The following is a 27,051-nucleotide window of genomic DNA, read 5'->3' on the forward strand; positions in this document are numbered from 1 at the left end:
TTAATTCACTGCTAACCATTATATTATTGCTGCTACCTCCTATCTTTCTAGCTCACTTACTCAACTACTCACACTTCAAAAATCTTTGACCCCATCTGGTTGAGCAATCCATTGATGTCATTGCCTTTTTATTGCCTCTCAATTTCTTCATGTCTTCACTTTCCTCCTTACCCAGTTTAGCTATTATAGTAAAATATTAATGAGTCACTTTTATATCCCCTGAATTCTCCTGCCCTAATGTCTCTCAATCACACTATCCTGGCAAAATCCAAACCAGTCATGGTTAAATCCAGCCAACATAGCTCAAATAACCATGCAGTTGAATAAGGTTGGAGGAAAACATCCAAATCCATGAGAATTACACTCAAGTGGGCCTTTATTGCTGCTCTGCAAATATACTATATTCCATAGTTTATTCACTTTTCCAGTCTCCTGAACACTTCCTCCCTATTTTGCATTCTTAGTTGATACTTTGCTTTTATTTCATTAGAAAATAGACACAATCAGGGCCAGCATGGTGGCTCACAAATCCCAGCATTTTGGGAGGCTGAGGTGGAGGATCACTTGAGGCATGAGTCTAGGAGTTCTAGACCAGCCTGGGCAATAGGGTAAAACCCCATCTGTACCAATAAAAGAAAAAAAAGAAGTTGAAAATAGACATAAGCAGAAGAGAACCTCCACAAACTCCCATCCCCACTTTTATCAAGCTACCTGTATCTTACTCTGCCTTTCCTCCTGCTTCTATGGATGAAATCTGTGTTTCTAAAGGTTAATCTCTATTTAAGGCTAGATTGCATCCTTTTCTTACCTACTCAAAGATAGCAATTCCTTCCTTTTCTCTCCAGCATCAGCAACTTTTCCCTCTCTATTGAATCACTTTCATCAGAAAAAGAAAATGCAGAGATATATTTTAAAAATAAGAAAATCCCTATAAAAAGAAAACTGTTTTGTTTCTAGACCTACTTTCTACTCTATTTCTCTGTTCCTTCTAGAAAGAGTTTTCCACATTTACTCTAAATTTTCTTCTTCCATTCTCTCTTAAACTTATTCCAACCAGACTTTTGACCCTACTGCTCCATTGACAGACTTCTTTTCAAAGTCATAAGTGACTGCTCCGTGTAATGAGGTCCAGCAGTTCATTCAAGTCTTCATCTTACTTGACCCCTCAGCATTTGCACAGTTGGCTACTCCCTTTTTCTGGAAGTCCTTTTTTTTTTCTGTTGGTGTCTAGAACTCTGCTTTCACTTGGTTCTCTTTGTACATCATATGCTTTTTATTTCCCACTCTACCTCAGCTACTCACTGTCATGGTCTTACCAGAGGCTTCTTCATTTCTGACAACTGTAAGTAACTACTCTGTTATTTCATTGCTAATCGATACACTCTCTCGCTGCTACCCCTTATCTTTACCAGTTTTCTTTTCAGCGTTCTTTACTGGTGCCTCCTCAGTCTCAGGGTTTGGTCTTTATACAACCTTAGGTAACCTCATCTAGTCTCATAACTTCAAATATAATTTCTGTGCTGATGATTTCCAAATTTATTTATCTAAGTTGGACCTCTTTCCTGAACCTCTACTATAAATCCATTTGTCATTTCACTATCTCCATGTGAATGTTTAATAGACACCTCACATTTTACATACCCAAAGCCAATTCTTCATTTCCTTCCTCAAATCTATTTTATTCTGCAGGTTTCCTTATCTCAGCATATATTTTTTCAAGACAGGGTCTCACTCTGTTGCCCAGGCTAGAATACAGTGTTGTGAGTGTGGCTTCCTGCAGCCTCAACATCCTGGGCTCAAGCAATTCTCCTGCTTCAATCTCCTGAGTAGCTGGAAGTATAAGTGCATGGCACCATGCTCAGGTAATCTTTTTAAAACTTATTTTTACTAGAGATGGGATTTCACTATGTTTCCCAGGTGGTTCTCAAACTCCTGGCCTCAAGCAATCCTGCCTCAGCCTGCCAAAGAGCTAGGATTACAGGCATGAGCACTGCACCCAGCCTCTCATCACATTTTAAAGCTATCCTTTACTTTGTCAGAAAAAAATTATATTAATTCATACTCATTACTTTTTATGTATCTTTTATTCAAATCATTAACAACTCCTTGTGGCTTCACTTTAAAAACATATTCAGAATCTAACCACATCTCATAACTTCTCTCTCCCTTTTAAAAAAATTCCAACTTTAAGTTCATTGGTACATGTGTAGGATGTGCAGGTTTGTTACACAGTTAAATGTGTGCCGTGGTGCTTTGCTGCACAGATCATCCCATCGCCCAGGTATTAAGTCCAGCATCCATTAGCTATTCTTCCTGATGCTCTCCCTCCTCCCACACCCCACCCTCTGGTAGGCCCCAGTATATGTCATTCCCTGAGTGTGTTCAGGTATTCTTATAATTCAACTCCCACTTGTAAGTGAGGATGCAGTATTCGGTTTTCTGTTCCTGCATTAGTTTGCTAAGGATAATGACATCCAACTCTATCCATGTCCCTGCAAAGGACATGATCTCATTCGTTTTTATGGCTGCACAGTATTCCATGGTATATATGTACCATATTTTCTTTATCCAGTCTATTATTGATAGGCATTTATGTTGATTTCATGTCTTTGGTGTTGTGAACAGTGCTGCAATGAACATATGAACATACACATGCATGTATAATATAATGATTTATATTCCTTTGGGCATTTACCCAGTAATACGATTGCTGGGTCAAATGGTATTTCTGCCTCTAGGTCTTTGAGGAATTGCCACACTGTCTCTCACAATGGTTGAACTAATTTACTCTCCCACCAACAGTCTAAGAGCATTCCTTTTTCTCCACAATCTCACCAGCATCTGTTGTTTTCTGACTTTTTAATAATAGCCATTCTGACTTATGTGAGATAGTATCTCATTGTGGTTTTGATTTGCATTTCTCTAATTATCAGTGATGTTGAGGTTTTCTTCATATGTTTGTTGGCTGCCTATATGTCTTCTTTTGAGAAGTGTCTGTTCTTGTCCTTTGGCCACTTTTTAATAGGGTTGTTTTTTTCTTGTAAATTTATTTAAGTTCTTTATAGATGCTAGGTATTAGACCTTTGTCAGATGGATAGATTGCAAAAATTTTCTCTCATTTTGTAGGTTGTCTGTTTACTCTGAGGATAGTTTCTTTCGCTGTGCAGAAGCTCTATCATTTAATTAGATTTAATTTGTCTATTTTTGCTTTTGTTGCAATTGCTTTTGGTGTCTTCATCATGAAATCTTTCCCTGTGCCTATATCGTGAATGGTATTGCCTAGATTTTCTTCTGAGTTTTGTTTATAATTTCGCATTTTGCATTTAAATCTTTAATCCATGTTGAGTTGATTTTTGTATATGGTATAAGGAAGGGGTCCTGTTTCAATTTTCTGCATATGGCTAGCCAGTTAATTCTCCCAGCACCATTTACGAAATAGGGAATCCTTTCCCTATTGCTTGTTTTTGACAGGTTTGTCGAAAATCAGCTGGTTGTAAGTGTGTGGTCTTATTTCTGGGTTCTCTATTCTGTTCCATTGGTCTTTGTGTCTGTTTGTATCTGTTCCTGTACCAGTACCTGTTTTGGTTGCAGTAAGTAGCCCTGTAGGATAGTTTGAAATTAGGTAGTGTGATGCCTCCAGCTTTGTTTGTTTGCTTGTTTTTTGTTTTTTTGCTTAGGATTGTCTTGGATATTCAGGATCCTTTTTGGTTTCATAAGAATTTTTAAATATTTTGTTTTCAGTTCTGTGAAGAATGTCAATGGTAGTTTAATGGGAATAGCATTGAATCTATAAATTGTTTTTGGCAGTATGGTCATTTTCATGATATTGATTCTTTCCATCCATAAGCATGAAATGCTTTTCCATTTGTTTGTGTCCTCTCTGATTTCTTTGATCAGTGGTTTATAGTTCTCCTCAAGAGGTCCATCATGTCCCTTGTTAGCTGTATTCCTAGGTATTTTATTATCTTTGCAGCAATTGTGAACGGGAGTTCATTCATGGTTTGGCTCTCACCTTGCCTATTGTTGGTGTATAGGAATGCTAGTGATCTTTGCACATTGATTTTGTATTCTGAGACTTTGTTGAAGTTGCTTATCTGCTTAAGAAGCTTTTGGGCTGAGACAATAGAGTTTTCTAGATATTGGATCATGTCATCTGCAAACAAAGATAGTTTGACTTCCTCTTTTCCTATTTGAATACCTTTATTTCTTTCTCTTGCTTGATTGCCCTGGCGAGAAATTCCAATACTATGTTGAATAGGAGCAGTGAGAGAGGGCAAACTTGTCTTGTACCAGTTTTCAAGGGGAATGCTTCCAGTTTTTGCCCATTTAGTATGATATTGGCTGAGGGTTTGTCATAAATGACTATTATTTTGAGGCATGTTCCTTCAATACCCAGTTTATTAAGAGTTTTTAACATGAAGTGGTGTTGAATTTTATTGAAGGTCTTTTCTGCATTTATTGAGATACTCTTGTGCTTTTTATCTTTAGTTCTCTTTATGTGATGAATCACATTTATTGATTTGCATATGTTGAACAAGCCTTGCATCACAGGGATGAAGTCTACTTGATCATGGTGGATAAGCTTTTTGGTGTGCTGCTGGATTTGATTTGCAGTATTTTGTTAAGGATTTTTCCATCAATATTGATTAAGGAATTGGCCTAAAGTTTTCTTTTTTTGTTGTATCTCTGACAGGTTTTAGCATCAGGATAATGCTGGCCTCATAGAATGAGTTAGGGAGGAGTCCCTCCTTTTCAATTTTTTGGAATGATTTCAGTAGGAATGGTACCAGCTCTTCTTTCTACCTCTGGTAGAATCCAGCTGTGAATCCATCTGGTCCTGAGCTTTTTTTGGTTGGTAGGCTATTTATTACTGACTCAGTTTTAGAACTTATTATTAGTCTATTAGGGGAGGCAATTTCTTCTTTCTTCTAGATTTTCTAGTTTATGTGCGTAGAGGTGTTTATAGTATTCTCTGCTGGTTGTGTGTATTTCTGTGTGGTCAGTGATGATATTCCCCTTATCATTTCTGATTATGTTTATCTGAATCTTCTCTCTTTTCTTATTAGGCTATCTAGCAGTCTATTTTATTGTTATTTTTTCAATTAAAAAACAGCTTCTGGATTCATTGATTTTTTTGAAGGGTTTTTCAGGCCTCTATCTCCATGGTTCAGCTCCAATATTGGTTATTTCTTGTCTTCTGCTAGCTTTGGAGTTTGTTTGCTCTTGGTTCTCTAGTTCTTTTAGTTGTGATGTTAGGTTGTTAAGTTGAGAACTTTCTAGCTTTTTGATGTGGGCATTTAGTGCTATAAATTTCTCTTAACACTGTTTTAGCTGTGTCCCAGAGATTCTGGTACCTTCTCTTTGTTCTCTTAGTTTCAAAGAACTTCTTGATTTCTACCTACATTTCATTATTTTTACCCAAGAATCAGTCAGGAGTGGATTGTTCAATTTCTGTGTCGTTTTGCAGTTTTAAGTGAATTTCTTTTCTTTTCTCAGACAGAATCTTGCTCTGTTGCCTAGGCTGGAGTGTAGTGGCACAATCTCAGCTCACTGCAACCTCTGCCTCCTGAGTTCAAGTGATTCTTCTGTCTCAGCCTTCTAAGTAACTGGGATTATAGGCATGCACCACCATGCCTGGGTAATTTTTGTATTTTTAGTACAGATGAGGTTTCGCCATGTTGGCCATGCTGGTCTCGAACTCCTGGCATCAAGTGATCCACCTGCCTTGGCCTCCCAAAGTGCTGGGATTAAAGGTATGAGTCACCGCCCTCAGTCTTGAGTGAATTTCTTAATCTTGAGTTCTAATTGGATCGTGCTGTGGTCCGAGAGACTGTTTGTTATGATTTCAGTCCTTTTGCAGTTGCTGAGGAGTGTTTTACTTCCGATTATGTGATCAATTTTAGAGTAAGTGCCATGTGGCAATGACAAGAATGCAAATTCTGTTGTTTTGGGGTGGAGAGTTCTGTTGATGTCTATCAGGTCCCCTTGATCGAGAGCTGAGGTCAGGTCCTGAATATCTTTGTCAATTTTCTGTCTCAATGATCTGCCTAATATTGTCAGTGGGGTGTTAAAGTTTCCCACTACTATTGTGGGAGTTTAAGTCTCTTTGTAGGTCTATAAGAACTTGCTTTATGAATCTGGGTGCTCCTGTATTGGGTGCATATATATTTAGGATAGTTAGGTCTTCTTGTTGAATTGAATCCTTTACCATTATGTAATGCCCTTCTTTGTCTTTTTTGGTTTCTGTTGGTTTAAAGTCTGTTTTGTGAGAGACTAGGATTGAAACCCCTGCTTTTCTCTGCTTTCCACTTGCGTGGTACATTTTACTCCATCCTTTATTTTGAGCCTATGTGCGTCTTTGCAGGTGAAATCGTCTCTTGAAGACAGCATACTGATGGGTCCTGGTCCTTTATCTAACTGGCCATTCTATGTCTTTTATTTTATTTTTATTTTTTATTTTATTTTATTTTATTTTTTTTTTTGAGACGGAGTCTCGCTCTGTCGCCCAGGCTGGAGTGCAGTGGCCGGATCTCAGCTCACTGCAAGCTCCGCCTCCCGGGTTCACGCCATTCTCCTGCCTCAGCCTCCGAGTAGCTGGGACTACAGGCGCCCGCCACCTCGCCCAGCTAGTTTTTTGTATTTCTTAATAGAGACGGGGTTTCACCGTGTTAGCCAGGATGGTCTCGATCTCCTGACCTCGTGATCCGCCCATCTCGGCCTCCCAAAGTGCTGGGATTACAGGCTTGAGCCACTGCGCCCGGCCTCTATGTCTTTTAATTGGGGCATTTAGCACATTTACATTTAAGGTTAGTATTGTTATGTGTGGATTTGATCCTGTTATCATGATGCTAGCTGGCTATTTCGCAGGCTTATGTGGTTGCTTCATAGTGTCACTGGTCTGTGTATGTACTTCAGTGTGCTTTTGTCGTGGTTGGTAATGGTTTTTCTTACCATATTTACTGCTTCCTTTAAGAGCTCTTGTAAGGGAGGTCTGGTGGTAACAAATTCCCTCAATATTTGCTTGTCTAAAAAGGATCTTATTTCTCCTTTGCTTATAAAGCTTAGTTTGGCCAGATATAAAATTCTGGGTTGGAAGTACTTTTCTTTAAGAATGTTTAATATTGGCCCCCAATCTCTTCTGGTTTGTAGGGTTTCTACTGAGAGGTCTGCTGTTCGTCTGAAGGGCGTCCTTTTGTAGGTGACCTGGCCTTTCTCTCTGGCTGCCCTTAACACTTTTTTCTTGGAAAATTTGATGATTATGTGTCTTGGGGATGATCTTGTGGAGTACCTTTCTGTGGTTCTCTGGATTTCCTGAATTTGAACATTGGCCTGTCTTGCTAGGTTGGGAAAGTTCTCCTGGATGAGGTCCTAACATATGTTTTCCAATTTAGTTTCATTCTCTCCATATCCTTCAGGGACATCAATTAGTCATAGTCTCTTTATATAATCCTATATTTCTCAGAAGTTTTGTCCATTCCTTTTCATTCTTTTTTCTCTATTCTTAATCTGCCTGTCTTATTTCAGAAAGGTAGTCTTCAAGCTCTGAGATTCTTTCCTCTGCTTGGTCTACTCTGCTATTAATACTTGTGATTGCATTGTGAAGTTCTTGTAGTGGGTTTTTCAGTTCTATCAGGTTGGTTATGTTCCTCTCTAAACTGGTTGTTTTGGCTGTCAGCTCCTGCATTGTTTTTTGTTTGTTTGTTTTGAGATGGAGTCTCGCTGGGTCACCCACGCTGGAGTGCACTGGCATAATCTAGGCTCACTACAGTCTCCACTTCCCAGGTTCAAGTGATTCTCCTGCCTCAGCCTCCTGAGTAGCTGGGATTATAGGCATGTGCCACCAGGCCTGGATACATTCTGTATTTTTAGTAGAGATGGGGTTTCACCATGTTGGCCAGGCTGGTCTTGAAATTCTGACCTCATGTCATCCGACTGCATCGGCCTCCCAAAGTGCTGGGATTACAGGTGTGAACCACCATGCATAGCTCCTGCATTGTTTTTATCATGATCCTTAGCTTCTTTGCATTGGGTTACGACATGCTCCTTTAGCTCAGCAAAGTTCATTTTTATATTTTTATCCACATTCTGATGGCTACTTCTGTCATTTCAGCCATCTTAGCCTCAGCCCAGTTCTGAGCCCTTGCTGGAGGAATGTTGCAGTCATTTGGATGAAAGGGGGTTGAGTCTAGCCACTCTTCCATAGGGCTGCTGTGGTTTGCTGGGGGTCTGCTCCAGACCCTAGTTACCTCAACTTTTTCTTTACCTAGAGGTAACACCAGTGAAGGCTGCAAAACAGCAAAGATGGCAGCCTGCCCTTTCCTCTTGAAGCTCCATCCCAGATGCGTACTGACCTTTTGCTGGCCCAAACATACCTGTAGGAGGTGGCTGGAGACCCCACTTGGGAAGTCTCACCCAGTCAGGAGGAACAGGATCAGGGACCCACTTAAAGAAGCAGTCTGGCTCCTTTTGGTAGAGGAGCTGTGCTGTGTTGGGGATCCCTTCAGCTCCTGATTGGTTTGAGCTCTCCAAGACCCATAGACTTGACTGACTGAGACACCCAAACAGCCAAGTTGGTAGCCTGTCCTGCACTCTGGGCAATCCATCCCAGGGGGAATTTAGAACTCTGTTGGCTGTAGAACATGGGTGGGGGTGCCAGGAGGCCCCAGCTGGCTGCATTCTCTTTTCTTAGCTGTATATTACTCCATTGTTTGAATGTTAGATAGTTTATTGAACCCCTCTCCTATGGCTGGATATTTGGCTTATTTCCCGTCTTTTGCTCTTACCATTAGTGCTATAATGACTAACCTTGTGTATAGATTTCTAGAATAAAGATGCATAGAATTTTTTCTAGAAATCAGTGAATTCTATGGGGTTATATCATTTTGAATTTCCAGAAGTGATGTACGAAAGTGCCTGTTTCCCCAGTCATGCCAATAATATGATGTCAGTCTTAAAGCTAATAAGTGAAAAAGTAGTATTGTACTCTTGTTTGAATTTGCATTTTTCTTTTGTGAGGGAAGTTGAGCATCTTGTTATATGTTTAAGGGACATTTGCATAATTGAACACGGTTCAGCATTTCATGTTGATATACTAGTCAGCAAGTTGGAAAGACAAGAGGAAATGGAGAACTGGGAAATTCTAAGGGTATGATATAAGCATTTTATACCTCATTTACTTTCACTTCACATTAGCTACAAAGAAAATTTCCTAGTTTCCCTTTTAGCTAATGTGAAGTGAACGTAAATGAGGTATACAGTTTGGGTGAACATGAGTCCCATTAAAACTTGGAATAGGGGTAAATGTTGTATTACCAAGAGAAGGAAAAGGTGAATGGACACTGGGGACAGTTAGCAGTTTCTGCTACATCATCTTCTTTTAAGAAAATCCTAGCTGTTATCACAGCCCTATGAGATTTTTGTCTCATATTTCTTCTTTGTCCTTATCTCTTGCTATTCTCCCTCTTACTGGCATTCTTGCTGTTTCTCCAAAAATCAAGCATCCTCTCTTGTGGGTCTACTTGCTCTTCCCTCTGCCTGAAATGTTCTTCCAAAACCCATGGCTCACTCTCAGAATTCTGCTCAAAAGTAAGCCCTTCCTTAAACACTGATGGTAATTAACATGCTCTCCATACCCAACCTTTTACAGTCTGTTGCTTTTTTTCTTAGAATTTATCATTTGTGTCAATCAAGGAAAATGACGAGACAAGTCTCAATCATTTTAGGAGATTTGTTTGCCAAAGTTAAAGACACGCTGGGAGACAAGTCTATGCTTTTCTCCAAAGATAAATTTGAGGGCTCCAAATTTAATGGGGAAAGGGGAGGATATTGAGAAGCACACAGTTTTCACATAAACAAAAGGGGGCAGAGGAAGAATGTGAGGAATCGCATTTTACATAAGATAACAAAATGGGGTAGGGGAACAATCAGATACTCATTTGTGTCTGGTGGGTGATTGCACCTGGAAAGACAAGCTATCAATTTGCATTACCATGGTGAAGTTTTAACAGCTCACCAATAATTTGCCTGTGGGCAAAGTATGGAGGAGGCATGTAGCCTTTCATCTTGTAGCCATCTTATTTAGGAACCAAAAGGGGGAGGCAGGTTTGCATGACCCAGTTCCCAGCTTGACTTTTCCCATTGGCTAAATGAGTTTAGAGTCCCAAAATTTAATTTCCTTTCACATGTGACATAATAAACATATTATATCTTTGCTTGCCTAGTTTCTCATATTTTCCCTCCACAACTAATAATAAATGTGCCAGGCATGGCCTAAGTGTTTGTGCTTTTAACCTATTTAAGCTGAATTATTTCTCACAACAACTCTATGTGGTATATCATTTACTATTACCATACTACCACTACATAACAAACCTCACCACAACTATGTACCATACTATCACTACATAACAAACCTCACCACAACTATGTACCATACTATCACTACATAACAAACCTCACCACAACTATGTAGCTTAAAACAATAATCACTCATTATTTACATGCATCTGTGGGCTGACCGAGGGTAGACTGATCAAGACTAGCCCTCGCTGGACTTGCCTCTGAGCTACAAAAGTCGGGTCCAGGCTGGTTCCTTGCATTAGCAAGCTAACTAGGGATGTTCTTCTCAAGACAGTGGCAGAGGCACAAGAAGGCAAGCCTCACCATGCAAAGACATTCCAAGCCTCTGTTTGCTACTACACTTGATCTTAGCCAAAAGAAGTGATGCTTTTTGTTTGTTATGTCTGCCAATATCCTATGGACCAAAGCAAGTCACATGACCAGCCACAATTTTAATAGCACAAAAAGATATAAGCATACTCTTTCCACGAAGGTGGGGTTGGGGGAGAGATATTTGCTAAAAACTAATCTCATCTACTATTTTATTTTTCCTATTTCAGGTGAGGAAATTCAGGCACCCAGAAAATAGAAATGGAATGCAAATTCAGTTGGTATAGCTCCTCTCTATCCAGTAGAATCTAGCCTGTATCACCAATATGAGGGTAGAAACTTAATCGGTTTTGTTTTCTGTTATATTTCTCAACACCTAGAACAGTGCTTGTCACTTAGTAGGCATTCAGTAAAGATTTGTTAGACAAATGAAAGAACTCAGCACAGTACATGGCACATAGTTGGTATTTGATCAATGTTAGCTATTATTATTGAGAGAAAATATATAAAACTTGGGAAAAAGGTAAAGGCATATTCATTCATTGTCACATTGAAACACTGCTTCACTGGCCAATGAAAGGATTATTAATTATTTAGGGAAAAGTATCTTTTTTGGACTCATTAACTACTATTGATCAAAGGCTCAAACTCTGTGAAGTTATGTTTTTATTTACAGATTTTTGTTCATTACAGATGTAATTTATTTCAGAAAAACAAATTATTTTTCAAAAAACAAAGGATTATTTTGCCCTGTATGGCATTAATGGTATTGTATTGAACCTAGCAATCTGACTCACCCTATCTTTCTCCAATGCTGCTAAATTTCTTTCTCTAACTGTCTTTGGAACTCACATCATTTTGTTGCTTTCCTCATTTATGAGTTAAATAAATCGTTGACATGTCTTCATCCTGTATTTCGAGTTACATATTTAACTTTTTGGAAATTGCACTTTAAAGTTAGCATTATTTAAACAATTTTCCTGCTAGATTTGAAAGTGGTTATTTACTTTCAATTTAATTCAACTATTATTTACAGAATTCCTGGTTTTCTAAGGTACAGGGATGTGAAGCTGGAATATAAGAGGGGAGAGAAGGAACTGGTGATTGCTAGCCTTGTATACCAGCAACTGGGAGCCCCAAAGACTAATATGGATGATATAAAGCAGCCCTGACAGGCTAGAAGTCATTATCAAAGTTTTCCAAGGGCCTGTGTTATTTCAAGATTCTGATCATATAACTGGAAATGTATAGATGGTTTTCAAGGGCAGTTAATATCCTGAAAAGAAAAAAAAATTTTGAAGCCCCATCTTCTGGAAATGTTTATCAACATTCAGGTATTAAATGGACTATTGTGGGCAACGGTCCTTCAGTAGCCCCCATCGAAGAGGTGGGGGCTGAAGACTTTAGTTTGAAATAAACAATTAACAAAGGAGACTTAAAAGTTCAGTGTGAGGACTCCTCCTCAAAATTCTGGTTACTTTAATAACTAGAATTTCCATATTAGTCTCAACAAAAGCCACTAATGGACCACAATGAAATCCTAGTTCAGTATCATGAAACTGTTTTTAATTTGAAGCTTTTCCTCTTTGACCTTTTTACTCTTGAATTAAATGATAAATCTATAGATTTTCGGAACGTTTTGGAGATCACGAAAGGGCACTGTGAGTTCTCTTACTGGGTGTATGGACATTCCAGTAAGTGTCAGGTTGAGGATGGGAATCAGGAGGACTTTGAGTACTTAGATCTTGGATTCCCACAACTAGGAAAGTTAAATTGCAGGACTGGCTCTTTTCTGGTAATATTTGGACACCTTGGGAAAGGTGAATAATAGCCTTCAACTTGAGCCCCGAAACTTCTCTGTTACTTATTTTTGTAACTTAGTCCCTTGCCCATAAAACAAAGACTGACTAGTCAGAGACCTGGCTTTCTACGGATTATTCTACGGTCAAGGTAAGAGATATAGCACGGAGCTCGGCACAAGAGAGCATTGCTTCATCCAGAGCACTTAACCAATGCTGGGATCCCCATCAAGTGTCCAGTAGGCGAAGGAGCCTGAGGGCAGTGGAGCTAGTGCACGGGGGAGCTCAGACCGACCCGGACACGCGTCTTCTCTGCCAGGTTCGGGACCTAGAGCCCGAGGGCCGCTCCCCTCGGCCTTGGCCTTGGCGTCCACTGGACAGTGGCGCGGTGCGCTCACTCCGCCCCCAGCGGGCTGGGGCGGGGACACGGTCCCCCGGGAAACGGGACGCGCTGCTTGTCCCAGGCCTTCTCCTCGGCCTGCCAAGCTACGGCTGTGCGCAAGTGGCGCGGCTAAGTAGCAGCAGGTGGGAGACTAGGATCTGCGCTCGCGGCAACCGCGGAGGAGGGTGGGCGCCTCCCGAGGTGTCCTCGCTCACTTCGGGCTGGCCCAGAGTCTCGGGTGAGGAGCCAGCCGGCCCCGCGTTCCCTCGGACGGTTGCCCAATGGCAGCCCCGGTGGTAGCCCGGGAGGCGCGAGACTTCCGAGAAGCTCCGACCCTTCGCCTAACGTCGGGGGCCGGCCTGGAGGCAGTGGGCGCTGTGGAGCTCGAGGAGGAAGAGGAGGAGGAGGAGAACGAGGAGGAGGCGGCGGCCAGGAGAGCGCGGAGTTTCGCCCAAGACGCGCGGGTGCGCTTCCTCGGCGGCCGCCTGGAGATGATGCTGGGGTTCACGGAGGAGAAATGGAGCCAGTATTTGGAAAGTGAGGACAACCGGCAGATTCTTGGGGAGTTTCTGGAAAGCACTAGCCCGGCTTGCCTTGTGTTCAGCGTCGCCGCCGCGGGGCGCCTTGCGGCTTCCCAGGAGGTAAGAGACGACGGACAAGGGGACCTGCCCACCCAACAAAACTACCCAGGGGAGACAGCCCAGTCGGGCCCCTTTGCATTCCCGCGGGGCGCTCACTCGGGCACTTTGACAAACTTGGCTTGAAGTCCCCATCCTGAGGCCCGCAGAACTGCTCCCCACGTGCACCCACTCTGCAGTTCAGCAGCTTCAGGTTAGTTTCCTAGGTCAGCTGTTTGTATCTGATGGAGAATCCCCCGTTGAGCCTGTTCGACCAGAGTAATGCAAGAAAACCAGCGCTTTCTTTAGCTGCTTGGGTGTTAGGCGCAAGGTGGGCTTTCTGTGCCAAAAACTTGCCTTTCAATTGCTCTTGGGTCTCCCTGAAGTCACATCCTTTAAAAAAGGTGGTGTTTGGCAGAGCGCATGTAACTTGTCACGTATTTTGACTACGTGCCAACCACGCTTCACCCCAGGCAAAAACATTGAGTCCTTAAGGAATGCCCATGCAGTCTTCGCACACATGGGTGTTTACTGACCATTTAGGGGGAGCAGTTCCCTCCTTCCTTCCTCTCTTTTTCTTCTTGAATTTAGATTACTTGTCCACTAAAAGGTTAACGTATCATCTAACGTACAGCACTTGTATTTAGTATTTTTCAAGTATGATGAGTTAGGAGCAAGATTCACAATTTTTAAATAGCGCCGTGCTCAGTTTAACATGTTATATCGTTTTTATCACTAGCTGTGGTCATTATAATAGTTGGGAAATAGGATCTCAGATAAGAGAAACAGGAAGGCTGCCTTAGGGTATTGTGAATTTTGAATTCTTTTGTTTTAGTACTCTCCTAATTGTAATTTTTTAAAAAATAAGTTTGTCAGTAGATAACACGATAGAACACTTAACTCTAGTATTACCTAAGTTAAATAGTTATTATAACGTTCAATAAAATGACTCAGTAGTTGTGGAAATGTTAGCATGTTTTGGTTATACATTTCTGTTCTTTGATAGAAATACAAATTAACCTCTTGTGCCTTGTCTTTATCTCAGTTTGGCTTATTTCCAAACCAGAGAAGATTATAAAAACCCATTAGGATTGAAACATTCTACATGCCTACATGCTCCTTATTTGTTTTTAGTTATAGGATTTTTTTTTAAATATATAATGATCTGGTATAACTGACATGCCTTTAAAAAGGTGATATTTCCACACCAGTAATGCTGTGAAATTAGCATTATAAAAGAACGAAGAAAACTGTATACTCTGCATAATAGGGAAGAGCGGTAGAAGGACCTTGTTCATAGAGCAGGCAAGACACCAGGTTTTGTTTCTTCTGCTAGCAATACAGCTACAAGTTGGATATAGTAAATCCTGCTCGTTAACAAGAACACAACATGGTGAACTAGAACTAATTATCCTGCTCTTGTTTTAGATTCCAAGAGATGCAAACCATAAACTTGTTTTTATTTCCAAGAAGATTACTGAAAGCATTGGAGTGAATGACTTTTCTCAAGTGGTTTTATTTGGAGGGTTACCTGCATTGTCTCTTGGACATGTATCTGCTTTCCTTGATGAGGTACTGTACTGGTCTGTCTTTAATATTTAAAGCTTTCACTTATCTCCGTGACATTTGGAATTATTCAGGACAACTCTTATAATTAAAAGAAGAGCTAGGATGGGGAGGGGAAGAGAAGGGGATTGTGGGGGCGGGGAAAGCTTGTAGAAGCCAGGAGTCTCTAGCCAGGTGAATGGAGTCATAACATCTACACTGTTCCTGAAAGGAGCTCATGCTTACAGATGCTAATATTCAATGGGCAGCAGTTGCAGGGATCATTCTCTCCCTTTCTTTTTTCCAAGATAATAGAAGCAAATAAAAAGCAACTTGAATAGGCTCTTGCACCTTAGCAGTAGGTTTTAAACTTCACATTCAGAGTAGAGACAAATTTATACTTTGAAAACGAGTATTATCAGTTCTTTTTTATACTTGTTAGAAACTAACAGTTAAAGACTTAAGTTTCACTCATGGCAGATAATGGGAAAAGGTGATGAAAGTGTTAGAAATGGTTCTTAAAATTTCTTTTTCTCTTCTTAAATTAGAGAAATACTCTTCAACCAATGTTACTGACACTTGAATGTGCGTAAGAACTGCCTGGGGATTTTGTGAAAGAGGCTGGTTCATTCAGTCTAGAGTGGAGCCCGAGGTTCTGCATTTCTAACCTGATGCTGATGCTGTTTGTTCATGGACTAGCTTGGAAGAGCAACTACCGAATAACCAGGTTCCATGGAACTAGAACCTCGGCTCTCAAACTTTGCTGAACATTAGAATCACCTGGGGGAGCTTTTAACATCATGCCTCGGTCACCCCTCACCAATTAATTTAGAACGTCCTGAATGGGAGCCAGGTGGCAGCAGTTGTTTAAGATCCCCAGGTGATTCTAACGTACAGTGAGCTTTGGGAACTGCCTGGTTAGATATCTGTCTACCAGGCCAATTTCTAAATCAGACCTCTTTAATCAGTGTAGTCCTGCCAAGGCCGATATTTAAGGTAGGAAAAATTGCTGACATATTTATTACTAGTTATTTAGCAGTCTCTCATGATCACACCTCTTCTACTTTTTGAGTGTCTTCTGTCTTTTTCAAGGGAGGTGTTTTCCTGCTGGACTAACCAAAGTCTCTCACCCCTAACTTCTGTACCCTGCCTGGGTTTCCCTTTGCTCCTGTTGAATTTAATTGACTTTAACTGATTTCAGGGAGGTGCTAGGAAGACAGTCTTTTAACTTCAGTGCCAGGAACAATTTTTGGTATGCAGCAAGTGCTCAGATTTTAATTGAACTGAATGAATCTGATGACTTCGGTTCATTATGTGAATCTAGACCACTATCAACTGGAACTTGGAGGGGCAGGGTTACATTATGAGATTCTTGCTCTGCTGTGTCTGGCAACAGAAGATACAAGCCTTTTCCAAATTTCTCTTCTCTTTGTCTCAGTACCAGGATCTGCATAACATTCTGAAAAAGGTATGCCTGCCCCTCAACATTATGATTTGTTTCCATATGTTGTTATTTGTCACCAGATTGTATTATATAATTATACTTAGCAAAAGTATTTAAAATGTCATGTGGTTATTTCTTTATGTATCACGCTGGCCCACATTTCAAAAGAAACAATAATTGTGAATGCTTACCAAAGCCTAAAGGGAAGATCATTTGGTTCTTCTCAGTCAATATCTGGGCCCCATCCTTGGAAATTCCAATTTAAAAAATCTAGAGGGGCCCAGGCTCCTGTATTTTGAAAGTGTTTCCTCAGTAATTGTATTGAATGGTTTAAGAACGGTCATAAAGGGAAACCCCACAGTTTAAAAAAAGAAACAGAAGGTAAGTAAAGAGATCCACAGCAAAGGCACATTTGCTCCTTTATCTACAGGTGTATATGTGCTTGGTGAACCTTACTTTGGTTCATAGAGAAAGTTTATTTTTCTTACAAATGCAAAAACTACACGAACTTATACCTAAAATAAGACAAAACCTCAAATTAATTGACTTACTTTGTATATATTTGATAAAATTTATTGTAATTAATAAGTACATCCCAGGTCTATTTGCTTTAAATCATATTTCTAGAGATACTTTAGCTGTTTGAGTTACTAATTGCTTTCCAGAGCATGTGGCTCAGAGTTTCCTAGTGTTTTATCTACAGCTCATGATACAAACATTAAGTTTTAAAAGAAGTTGGCTTTGTCATAGAATAATGTGAGAAACACATTTATCCTTCCAAACCCAAAGGATGGACTCGGAGACACACAGAACAGCAGAAGCAAGACTTTTAATGGCGGTCTTGCAAGATGGGGTGTTTGGTAGGCGGGCACACCCGGGGCAGTTACAGCAAGTAATTTATCTCCTAGCACATAAGTCCCTCTCCCAGTTCCTCACTGGTTGATTACTATGGGGTTACAATCTTCCTGGACATTGCGTAAGTTTCATTATGCCCCTTGTAAGTTTATACCCTGGCCCCCTTCCTCGCTTATATTTTGATTTCCCAGTAATGAAACTTTCTTCCCTTTTATGGACTGACTCCTCTTCTACATTCTGTTCACTTATTATAACTTTCTAGGTGCATGAGCCATAGGTTTGTCATATCCACAGGCTGGCTGCCAGTACTTAGATTTATCATGGCTTGAAAATGGACCATTTAAAATGTTTTCTCACAATTTCCCTCCTCTTTTCTATTTACTTTCTTTGGCTTTATTTTTGTCCAAACCCTTTTGGTTCTTGAATCATTCTAGAAGTTGTTTACTTTTTTTTTTTTTTTTTTTTTTAGGAGAGTGAGTTTAATTTGGTTTCTAATAGTACAGGTTATTTTGCTAGTAAGTTATGCACATTTGTTTATTAATAGCTCTTTTAATTTTTGTGCTAGTCCCCTTACACAGGGGGAATACAACATCCTACTGCTGTTAAAACTCCTGCCCCATTTATGAGAGATGTAGGAATTGAACCTATTATACCTTTTCATATTTTAAAACAACCTTCTACCCAACACATTAATGGGTTATTAATTTCAGCATTTTTTGCTAGTTTGTTGGCTAGGGTTGTTCTTGTAAAGCTTTTGTGATGGTGCCATCTGGGACGGTATTCTTGGGAATGAAAATACAACACTTCCCACCCAGCATAACACATATACCCCCTTTTTCTGCTGGTATCATGTCGAGTGCAAGACTGTTTTCTCAGGCTATTTGGCTGGTGGCATTTAACTGGCTAGCTACCCCTTTGAGGGCGTCCTGAGTATAATTGATGAATTTTTGTTGAATATAATAGATATAGTTAATTTAATCCATATTTTTATTAATAGTTGACCACCGAAAGAGTGCTAACTTAAACCCAGATCCCTTTGGTTTTGGGCCTTAAATGTATTAGGCACCCCCCTAAGGACTCCTACTGAGTTAACATATATATTGGGATTAAAAGAATTTGTCAAATATCTCCAGTTTTAGTGGCCATGTGTATTTTTGGGTATCTTAGGAAATGCCAGAGTGAAGGCAATTGGTCTAAAGTACAAGTCCTGATCCAACTGGAGGGTAAGAGTTTACAGAGGTTCCTTTTCCCACAATACCACCAGACATTAGCCTGGGGCATATGGATACCTGGGTAATTGCCATTGCTTGACTCACTTGTGATATTTAGGAAGTGGGTGCAATTGAGAGTTCTCCCATGGGCTTATTGAATTTTGCCCCCTGCCTAGAGAGGCAAGAGGAGTGGATCATATTGCCTGTGGAGAATGAGGGAATTGCTCTGGGATCTGACCTCCGCAATGCGGGAAAGAGCAATGGCAGACTTTTTTTCTTTTTGAAACAGAGTTTTGCTCTTGTTGCCCAGGCTGGAGTGCAGTGGCACAATCTCGGCTCACTGCAATCTCTGACTTGTGGGTTCAAGCGATTCTCCTGCCTCAGTCTCCTGAGTAGCTGGGATTACAGGCACTCGCCACTGTGCCTGGCTAATTCTTTGTATTTTTAGTAGAGACGGGGTTTTACCATGTTGGCCAGGCTGGTCTTGACCTCAGGTGATCCACTCACCTTGGCCTCCCAAAGTGCTGGGAATACAGGCGTGAGCCACCGTGCCTGGCCAATGACAGACTTTTATAAGTCTCATTTCCCCATGCATCCTTGTCCTGGTATAGAGCCAACACATGGTGCATTTCTTTAAGATTGGTATTCCATCCTAGAGGAAACAACCACCTGTGCCTGAAGTTGTTCTACTGCACACGCATAACAGCTACTCTTGTTGAGGGCTTGTACTGAAAATTTGACCCAGGCATTCATATTTCTGTACCCTGTCTCGATTTCTAAGATTTGCCTTAAACCTTTTACCTTATTTTTACCCTTTTAGGGTCATTATTTGGTGAACTAAAGTGTTTATTAGGGTTTGATGTTGGAGTAGTCCTAGGCAAATGGCAGGTTGAGTTTTGTGTTAGTTTGCTGTAGGGGTTTTTCCCTGTGATATTTGCCCCAACCCATATAACCGAGATGTTACTTTTGGTTCTTGGTTTAGAACAGCTGGACTATCAACGGTGATGAGTTATAGGATTGCATTTTAAATTCTGGCAGTTATTTGATGAGGAGCCCTTGGACAGATGTAATTTATTCTTTAAGGGTCTCCAGGTTGGAGTTACCCACCCCATGTTTACTATCCAACCCTGAAATTGGGTAGTCCACCATATATTATCCCGGCTGGGGCAGGATGATACTCTACTGTAACCTGTATTTGTTTCAGGGCAAAGATATTTATCCACCTGAGAGAGCTGTTTCTGATTTTCCACATTCCCACAAGGTAAAACCTGGCAGGCATTAAATCTTACAGTCTGGGGTGCTACTGTCTTGGTTACGTTAATTAGCAACCTGATTGGGTAGGGAGGGTTTTGACCTGCTCTTTGTATAGTAGCCCATCCCAGCCATATTAACTTCCAAAATGGGGCCAGCCCATGTTTTCTTTTTAGGTTTCTCTCAGAGTTAACTTTAAGGGTTCCTTATGTGACCTGTGCACTTTCCACTGATCTTTTTTTTTCTCCCTTCCATTTTTTTTTTTTTAAACCAATCTCTTGACTTGAGTATAGTGAGTTCACCCCAGTTTAGCTGTTTGCACAGCCAGCTCAGTGGTCAGGAGCACTTAACAGGGACCTTTCGAGTTTAGGTGGAGCTTGTCTTCTTTCCAAGTCTTGATCAGCAACAAGTTGCCAGGCTGGAAGTGGTGAGCCATGAACTCAAGAGGCGAAGTTTGAGTCAGAAGTCCTTTTAACCTAAGGGATACCAGGGTGGAGTATAGGGCCAGTATATAATTTCTTAAGAATTGATCCTTGGTTTCCATAGTAGGGAGATCTCTAGCTGTGCCCAAATACAGGATCTCGTATAATAACTTGTAGAGGGACAATCCCAAGTCTTTTCTTGGGGCTGTTCTAATCCTAAGAAGTGCTATTGGGAGACATTTGGTCCAAGGCATTTTAGTTTTTAAGATTAGTTTAGCGATATGCTTTGTGAGAGTTTGATTCATTCTTTCTACCTTTCCAGAGGAAGGGAGATGCCAAGGGGTGTGATAATCCCATTTAATTCAAAAACTTTCCATAAGTCCCCTTAACATCCTTGAGGTAAAGTGGCTCCCATTATCAGAATTAATATTTTCCATGAGGCCAAATCTAGGTACAACCTGTTTTAGTATTATTTTGACCTCATTCCCAGTGGTGACTGTGGAAGGGGAAGGCTTCCACCCAGCTAGAAAGGTGATTTATGATTACCAGTAAATTCTTTAGTCTTTCTACTTTGGACTTGAATGCTTTCAAATAATCTTAGTCTGGGAGGTCTTTCTCCCATGGCCTATTTTCTAATCACCTTTTTGTTTGTCTTTTGACGAGTTACACTACTTCCACATACTTAGCGAGAATATAAATCCCTATACACCCATAATTCCTAAGTGTTGCATCACACAGAGCCTGGGCTCCCCAAAGACTCCCTTTGTGTAATAAAGATATTAATTTTCTCATGGAGTTTACTTATTTCTCTCCCATCAAGAAGTACCCATTTGATGTCTTCAGTTTGACCCCTATCCTGTCTTATTCTTCCTTCTTCTCTCTGGTAAACTGGGGCCTTAATACTACCTTAGGGATGTCTGGGATCAGGCTAAATAGTCTTCTAATTTCTTCCTCCAGGGAGGCTTGCTCAGCAGTGCCATGTGCAAGCTTGTTTCCTGTAGCTTCTATGGTGTTCCCTTTCTGATGACCATTTACATGTACTATGGTTACCTCTGCTGGAAGCAGGAGGCTTTCTAAAACCTGTTTGACCAATTCCCCATGTACCAATTCTTTTCCGCTGCTATTTATTAGGCCCTACTTTGTCCAGATTTTTCCAAAAGTGTGTACCACCCCACAGGCATATTTAGAATCAGTACATACAGTGCCTTCTTGGGCTTTAAGGAGCTTTAGGGCCTGGTTAAGACCATATAATTCACAGGTTTGGGCTGATCACCCATTAGGTAATCTACCTTTCTCACACAAGGAGTGTTTATTCCCATCAATGACAGCATGGCGATTATGTCTCTTGCCATCTATCACTCAGGATGACCTATCCACAAACAGCCTTATCCCATCCTGTAGTGGAGCTTCCCTAAGGTTTGGTCTAACTTTTGTTTGGTATTCTATGATATCTAAGCAGTTCTGGTCTGATGTCTCTCTTTTTCTCCTCTCCTTTCCATAGGAAACTAGTTGGATTTAGGCAAATATTTGTTATGAGCAAATCATTTTTTTTTTAAACTGCTATGGCTTCATATTTTAGAGTCTGAGAATGTGTTCAAACTGTCTCTCGGCTTTTGATTTAATATATTCCTGACTTGGTGTGGGTTGCTTACTATTAGGGCCCCACCAAATGTTAACTTTCCACTCTCCTAGCAGCAGGGCTGTGGCAGCACTGCTTGCACACATTCGGGCTGCCCCCGAGAGACAGGATCAAGAAGCTTGGAGACAAAAGCAACAGGTTCCCTCTTCTCTCTCCAGGTTTGAGTGAGCACCCCAGGGGCCACGCCCTGGTCCATTGTTACAAACAGATGGAATGGTTTCTCTAAAGATGGGAGGGCCAGGACCAGGGCAGTAATGAAGGCCTGCTTTAGCTTTTTTACTGCCTGAATTTCCTTTGGGACCATAGCAAGGGATTGGGTTTCTCTTCTAGTAACTTGAGGTAGAGTCTTTTTTTGAGCATATCAGTTAATTTATTACCTACAGTAGCCAGTTAAACGTAAAAATTTTTGGAGTTCTCTCTTTGTCTTAGGCAAAGGCAGACCCACTATTGCCGATATTCTTTCCAGGTTTAGTCTTCCCTTCCCTTTACTAATTAGGTGTCCTAAATATTTAACTTCTTTTTCTACAAACTGCAATTTGTTCTTAGAGACTCGCAATCCCCATTCGTCTAGGAGATTAAGTAGGCTTATGGTGGTTTCTGATACCTTGGCCCTCTTCTCCCCAGAAATTAAAAGATTTTCTATGTATTGTGACAACTGGGTTCCCCTGGAAGGTTGGAATTTTTCCAGGACCTTTTCTAAGATTTGACCAAATACATTTGGGGCTTCCATGAATCCTTGTGGCAGCAGGCCAGGCACAGTGGCTCATGCCTGTAATCCCAGCACTTTGGGAGACTGAGGCGGGTGGATAACGAGGTCAGGAGATCGAGACTATCCTGGCTAAAACGGTGAAACCCCATCTCTACTAAAAAAAAATACAAAAAATTAGCCAGGGATGGTGGCGGGCACCTGTAGTCCCAGCTACTCAGGAGGCTGAGGCAGGAGAATGGCATGAACCTGGGAGTCGGAGCTTGCAGTGAGCCGAGATCGCACCACTGCACTCCAACCTGGGTGACAGAGTGAGACTCCATCTCAAAAAAAAAAAAAAAAAAAAAAACCTTGTGACAGCACAGTCCAGCGGTACCATTATTTTCTCCCAGTTATAGGATTTTCCTATTTAAAGGCAAAGAGGTCTCTCTACTCCTAAAGTCTGAGGACATGCCCAGAATACATCTTTTAGATCCACCGCACTGAACCACTTGTGTTCATAGGATATCTTACTGAGGAGGGTGTAGGGGGTAGGCACCAAAGGGTGGTGGGTCTGGACAGTCTGATACATAGCCTTTAGAACTTGCACCAATCTCAACGACCCATTAGGTTTTTAGACTGAGACAATTGGAGTATTGTATGGGTGACATGCAGGATTTTAATAGTCCATCTTTCATTAATCCCTTTATTACCGGTTGGTTGGAGATATTTTCTCCCTTCAGTATAAATGGGATTTTTTTTTTTTTTTTTTTTTTTTTTGCAAACTACTTCTCTTGGTCGTTTTAGTTTAATTTGTAAGGGTGTGGTTTTTAACCCTCCCCGTTCCCTTTTCTAACCCACGCAAGGTTATTAATTTTCTTTCCTCCTCCTCTTTTGGGAGGCCCATTATTACTTTTATTTGTCCTTCCTTTATTCGTAATCCTAAACCCAATCTCACAATCAGGTTTCGACCCAGGCTGTTAGTTTCTGCTTTAGGAACATATAAGAGTGACCAATTTGTTTTGGTCCGAATCTAATTAACATTTTCTTGAATATCGGAACCTGAAATCCCTCCCCTTTACCCGATCCTATCAGTTTTTCCTTAGAGAGTTCTATACCCCTTGGTTGGTGAATTGGGGAGGAGCGATCCACACCGGTATCAACCAAAAATGTCACTTCTTCTCTCTCGGGTCCCACCTTCAAATTTATTCAGGGTTCCTGGTGGGACCTACTCAGAAGAAACTCTCACCCAGTCTTCATTAGCAGTCACGAGGTGGATCCCCATTTCTTTTTTCCATTTAGGACATTCTCTTTTAAAATGCCCTGGCTTTACATACTTGTAACATCCACTCATAGTCTTAGGAGCTTTTCCATGTATTTCCCTTCTTTCTTTGTGTCGAAATCTATCATTCCCCTTGTATCTTTCGAGGGGGATCTTGATCTAACCTTTTTTTTGACTACGTCTTCCACAGTGGAACCATGAGTTTCACTTTTTTTTAATGCTTCTCTTCCTCTCTCCTTACAAAGACCTTCTGAGCCTCCCTTAGTAATTTCTCAAATGGTTTCTCATTCCATCCATTAATCCTTTGTAAATTTTTTTTTTAATGTTAGGCCAGTTCTTTCCTACAAAGTAAGAATATTAAAACTTTCAAAAGGCCTTGCCCTACTGGGTCCTCTGGATCTAATCTGGAGTATTTTCTTATCTAGTCTCTGACCTTCTGCAGGAATGCAGAGGAAGTTTCCTCTTTTGGTTTTTGTTGAATCTCCAATGCCTTTGAGACCTTTTGTGTCCTAGTGGTGGACTTTTTTATCTTTTTTACAATTAGTTCCCTGAGGTTTTGCATTTGTGTCTGTTCTCTGGGTTTCTTTTTCTTTTTTTTTTTTTTTTGAGATGGAGTCTCACACTCTGTTGCCCAAGCTGGAGTGCAGTGGTGCAATCTCGGCTCACTGCAACCTCCACCTCCCAGGTTTAAGTGATTCTCCTGCCTCAGCCTCCTGGGTAGCTGAGATTACAGGTGCGTACCACCATGCCCGGCTAATTTTTGTATTTTTTAGTAGATATGAGGTTTTGCCATGTTGGCTAGGCTGGTCTCGAGGCCCTGACCTCAGGTGATCCACCCACCTCGGCCTCCCAACGTGCTGGGATTACAGGCATGAGCCACACACCTGGCCTCTGAGATCATTATTATCTCGTTTGCGATTGACATTTGGAAATTTTTGTTCAGCTGGTAAGACTTCTTGTCCACGTGGTTGTTACCTCTCCCAGATGGTTATGGCCCCTCTCCTAATCATTCCCCTTTCTTTTCCTGTGATAAAGGATACTTGTGCTAGACATCATTTCAGCCCAGGGGTAAAAGCTGGGTTCTAGGAATTGATTTCAGCTGGTTTGCTAAACCCAGGGGATGTTTTAGAAGTGGTTTCGTTTCCTTCTTGAAATTTGTAACTTCAGTACTTGTAAGAGGAGCATTTACAAAGCCAATCTCTCCCTATCTATGGGAACTTCCCTAAGAGGGAATATGCTAGATGTCTGCTGTGTGGAAGGGATAGGGAAGTCTCAATATTCCTCTTATACTGTTCTAATTCTTTTCTCAAATTTGGATAAGGATTTAAAGGAGCAGTTGGTTCGACTCCGCCATAGTCTGCAGGTCTTTATTCCTAACCCTCCTGCTGCCCCTTGATTTTCCTGTCCCTTATTTTGTGAGACACATGGAGGCATATGGATGATAGGGGGTCCCAGGGCTTTTCACTGGGCAGGAGCTTTTTACTAGGCTTTTTTTCTTCTTCTTTGAAGGGGAACATGGTGCCTAATTCCTTGATCCAGCAGAGAGTATAACCCATCTCCTCTTGTGAGGATGGGGTTTTATCATTCACATAGAGAATTAAAGCTTGGCATACCCCATTTTTATCTGAGCCAAACTTAGGCCAAAAGACCAAAGGCTTACAAATGGGGTCTTTAGGCCCGATAAGCAGCAATACTTTATCATTTTTTGCTTTTCTTTGTCCCTGATTCAAGGGTTGTCCCTTCAATCCTCATTCTTCCCAAAGAACTATCCGGGGGAATATCAGAGGGAGTCTCTTTGGCTCCCTCTTTCCTTTGGCCCATAGGCCTACAATTTCTGTATCCCATTTTTGGTCAGTCTTTGTGTCCAAGCTTTTCCCTGTGTACTCAGCCCCCCCACTACTGGAGGTTTCTTGCACACCTCAATTGCTTTGCCTGTCTGTGGACATTTCCCTCATGGGAGAACAGAACTACGGATTGGGATTTGAACTCCGCACTTTCTTCATATCTAGGTTACATCTTAGTCACACACACTTGACTTCTGAAAATGCCCAACCACCAAGGCAGTACTTATAGTTCAATTTTCCTCCCTTGCCTCGCGCATGACGTTGCCTGGTTGCCGTGGTGCCTGCTTTTCTCCCTGTGTTGCCTCCACTGCCTCCTGAATAACAGTCTTGGGTTTGTTTATGGCCTCTGCAGGGATCCAGGATGCCTGGACAGAGCGGGCCACTTAAATTGTGTGGGACGTGTTTTCACTCTTGGCTGGAGTCCTACTCTACACAGGCACAGAGTTCCCAGACGAGCCCCCAAGTTTGTGAGAAACACATTTACCCTTCTGAACCCAAAGAGTGGACTTGGAGACACGAAGAACAGTGGAAGCAAGACTTTTAATGGTGGTCTTGCAAGATTGGGTGTCTGGTAGGCAGGCACACCTGGGGCAGTTATAGCAGGTAATTTATCTCCTATCATGCAAGTTCTTCCCCCAGTTCCTTGTTAGTTGAGTACTATGGGGTTACAATTCTCACGGACGTTGCCTAAGTTTCATTATCCCCCTTATAAGGTTATACCCTGGTCCCTTTCGCCGCTTAAGTTTCGATTTCCCAACAATGAAACTTTCTTCCCTTTTAGGGACTGACCCATTCTCTACATTCTGTTCACTTTTTGTGACTTTCTAGGTGCATGAGCTGTGCAATTTGTCACATCTGCAGGCTGGCTGCCAGTACTTAGATTTATTATGCCTCAAAAATGGACCGGTTAAAATGTTTTCTCAGAATAGTGAAGTCTGAAACAGTACCCAGTACATTAGAAATGTTGAATAACTTTAATTTTCTTTCAGCTTGACTTTTAGAAAAAGCTATTGATGTCAGTGATTTAATCTAGAAAACAGTCTCCCAGTAGGTAATGCATGTTAAGTCCAACAAATCTAAACTCTTTTTTTCTTTCCAATTTTTATCTTAGATTCAAGGGCTACATGTACTGGTTTGTTACCTGGGCAAACTGTGTGTCATGGGAGTTTGGTATACAGAGAGTTTGTTACCCAGGTAATCAGCATAGTATCTGATAGGTAGTTCTTTAGTCTTCACCCTCCTCCCACCCTCCACCTTCAAGAAGGCCACAGCGTCTGTTGTTCTTTTCTTCGTGTCCATGTGTACTCAATGTTTAGCTCCTAGTTATTAATATAAGTGAGAACATGGATGGCCGGGTGCAGTGGCTCACACCTGTAGTCCTACCACTTTGGGAGGCCAATGTGGGCA

The 27,051-nt window shown here is 41.2% G+C and overlaps 1 protein-coding gene across 1 annotated transcript in view; it reads left to right on the forward strand.

Annotated features, from left to right (window-relative positions):
* Window positions 1-13,130: 13,130 nt before the first annotated feature.
* DNAH11 (dynein, axonemal, heavy chain 11) overlaps window positions 13,131-27,051 on the forward strand; it is a 387,500-nt gene continuing 373,579 nt past the window's right edge. Inside the window, exons 1-2 of the mRNA XM_011973963.1 lie at window positions 13,131-13,490; window positions 14,895-15,038. Coding sequence (XP_011829353.1) covers window positions 13,131-13,490; window positions 14,895-15,038 — 504 coding nt within the window. The remainder of the gene's footprint in view (window positions 13,491-14,894; window positions 15,039-27,051) is intronic.

This window comes from Mandrillus leucophaeus, unplaced genomic scaffold (assembly GCF_000951045.1).
Source record: "Mandrillus leucophaeus isolate KB7577 unplaced genomic scaffold, Mleu.le_1.0 Scaffold140, whole genome shotgun sequence".
NCBI lineage: Eukaryota > Metazoa > Chordata > Mammalia > Primates > Cercopithecidae > Mandrillus > Mandrillus leucophaeus.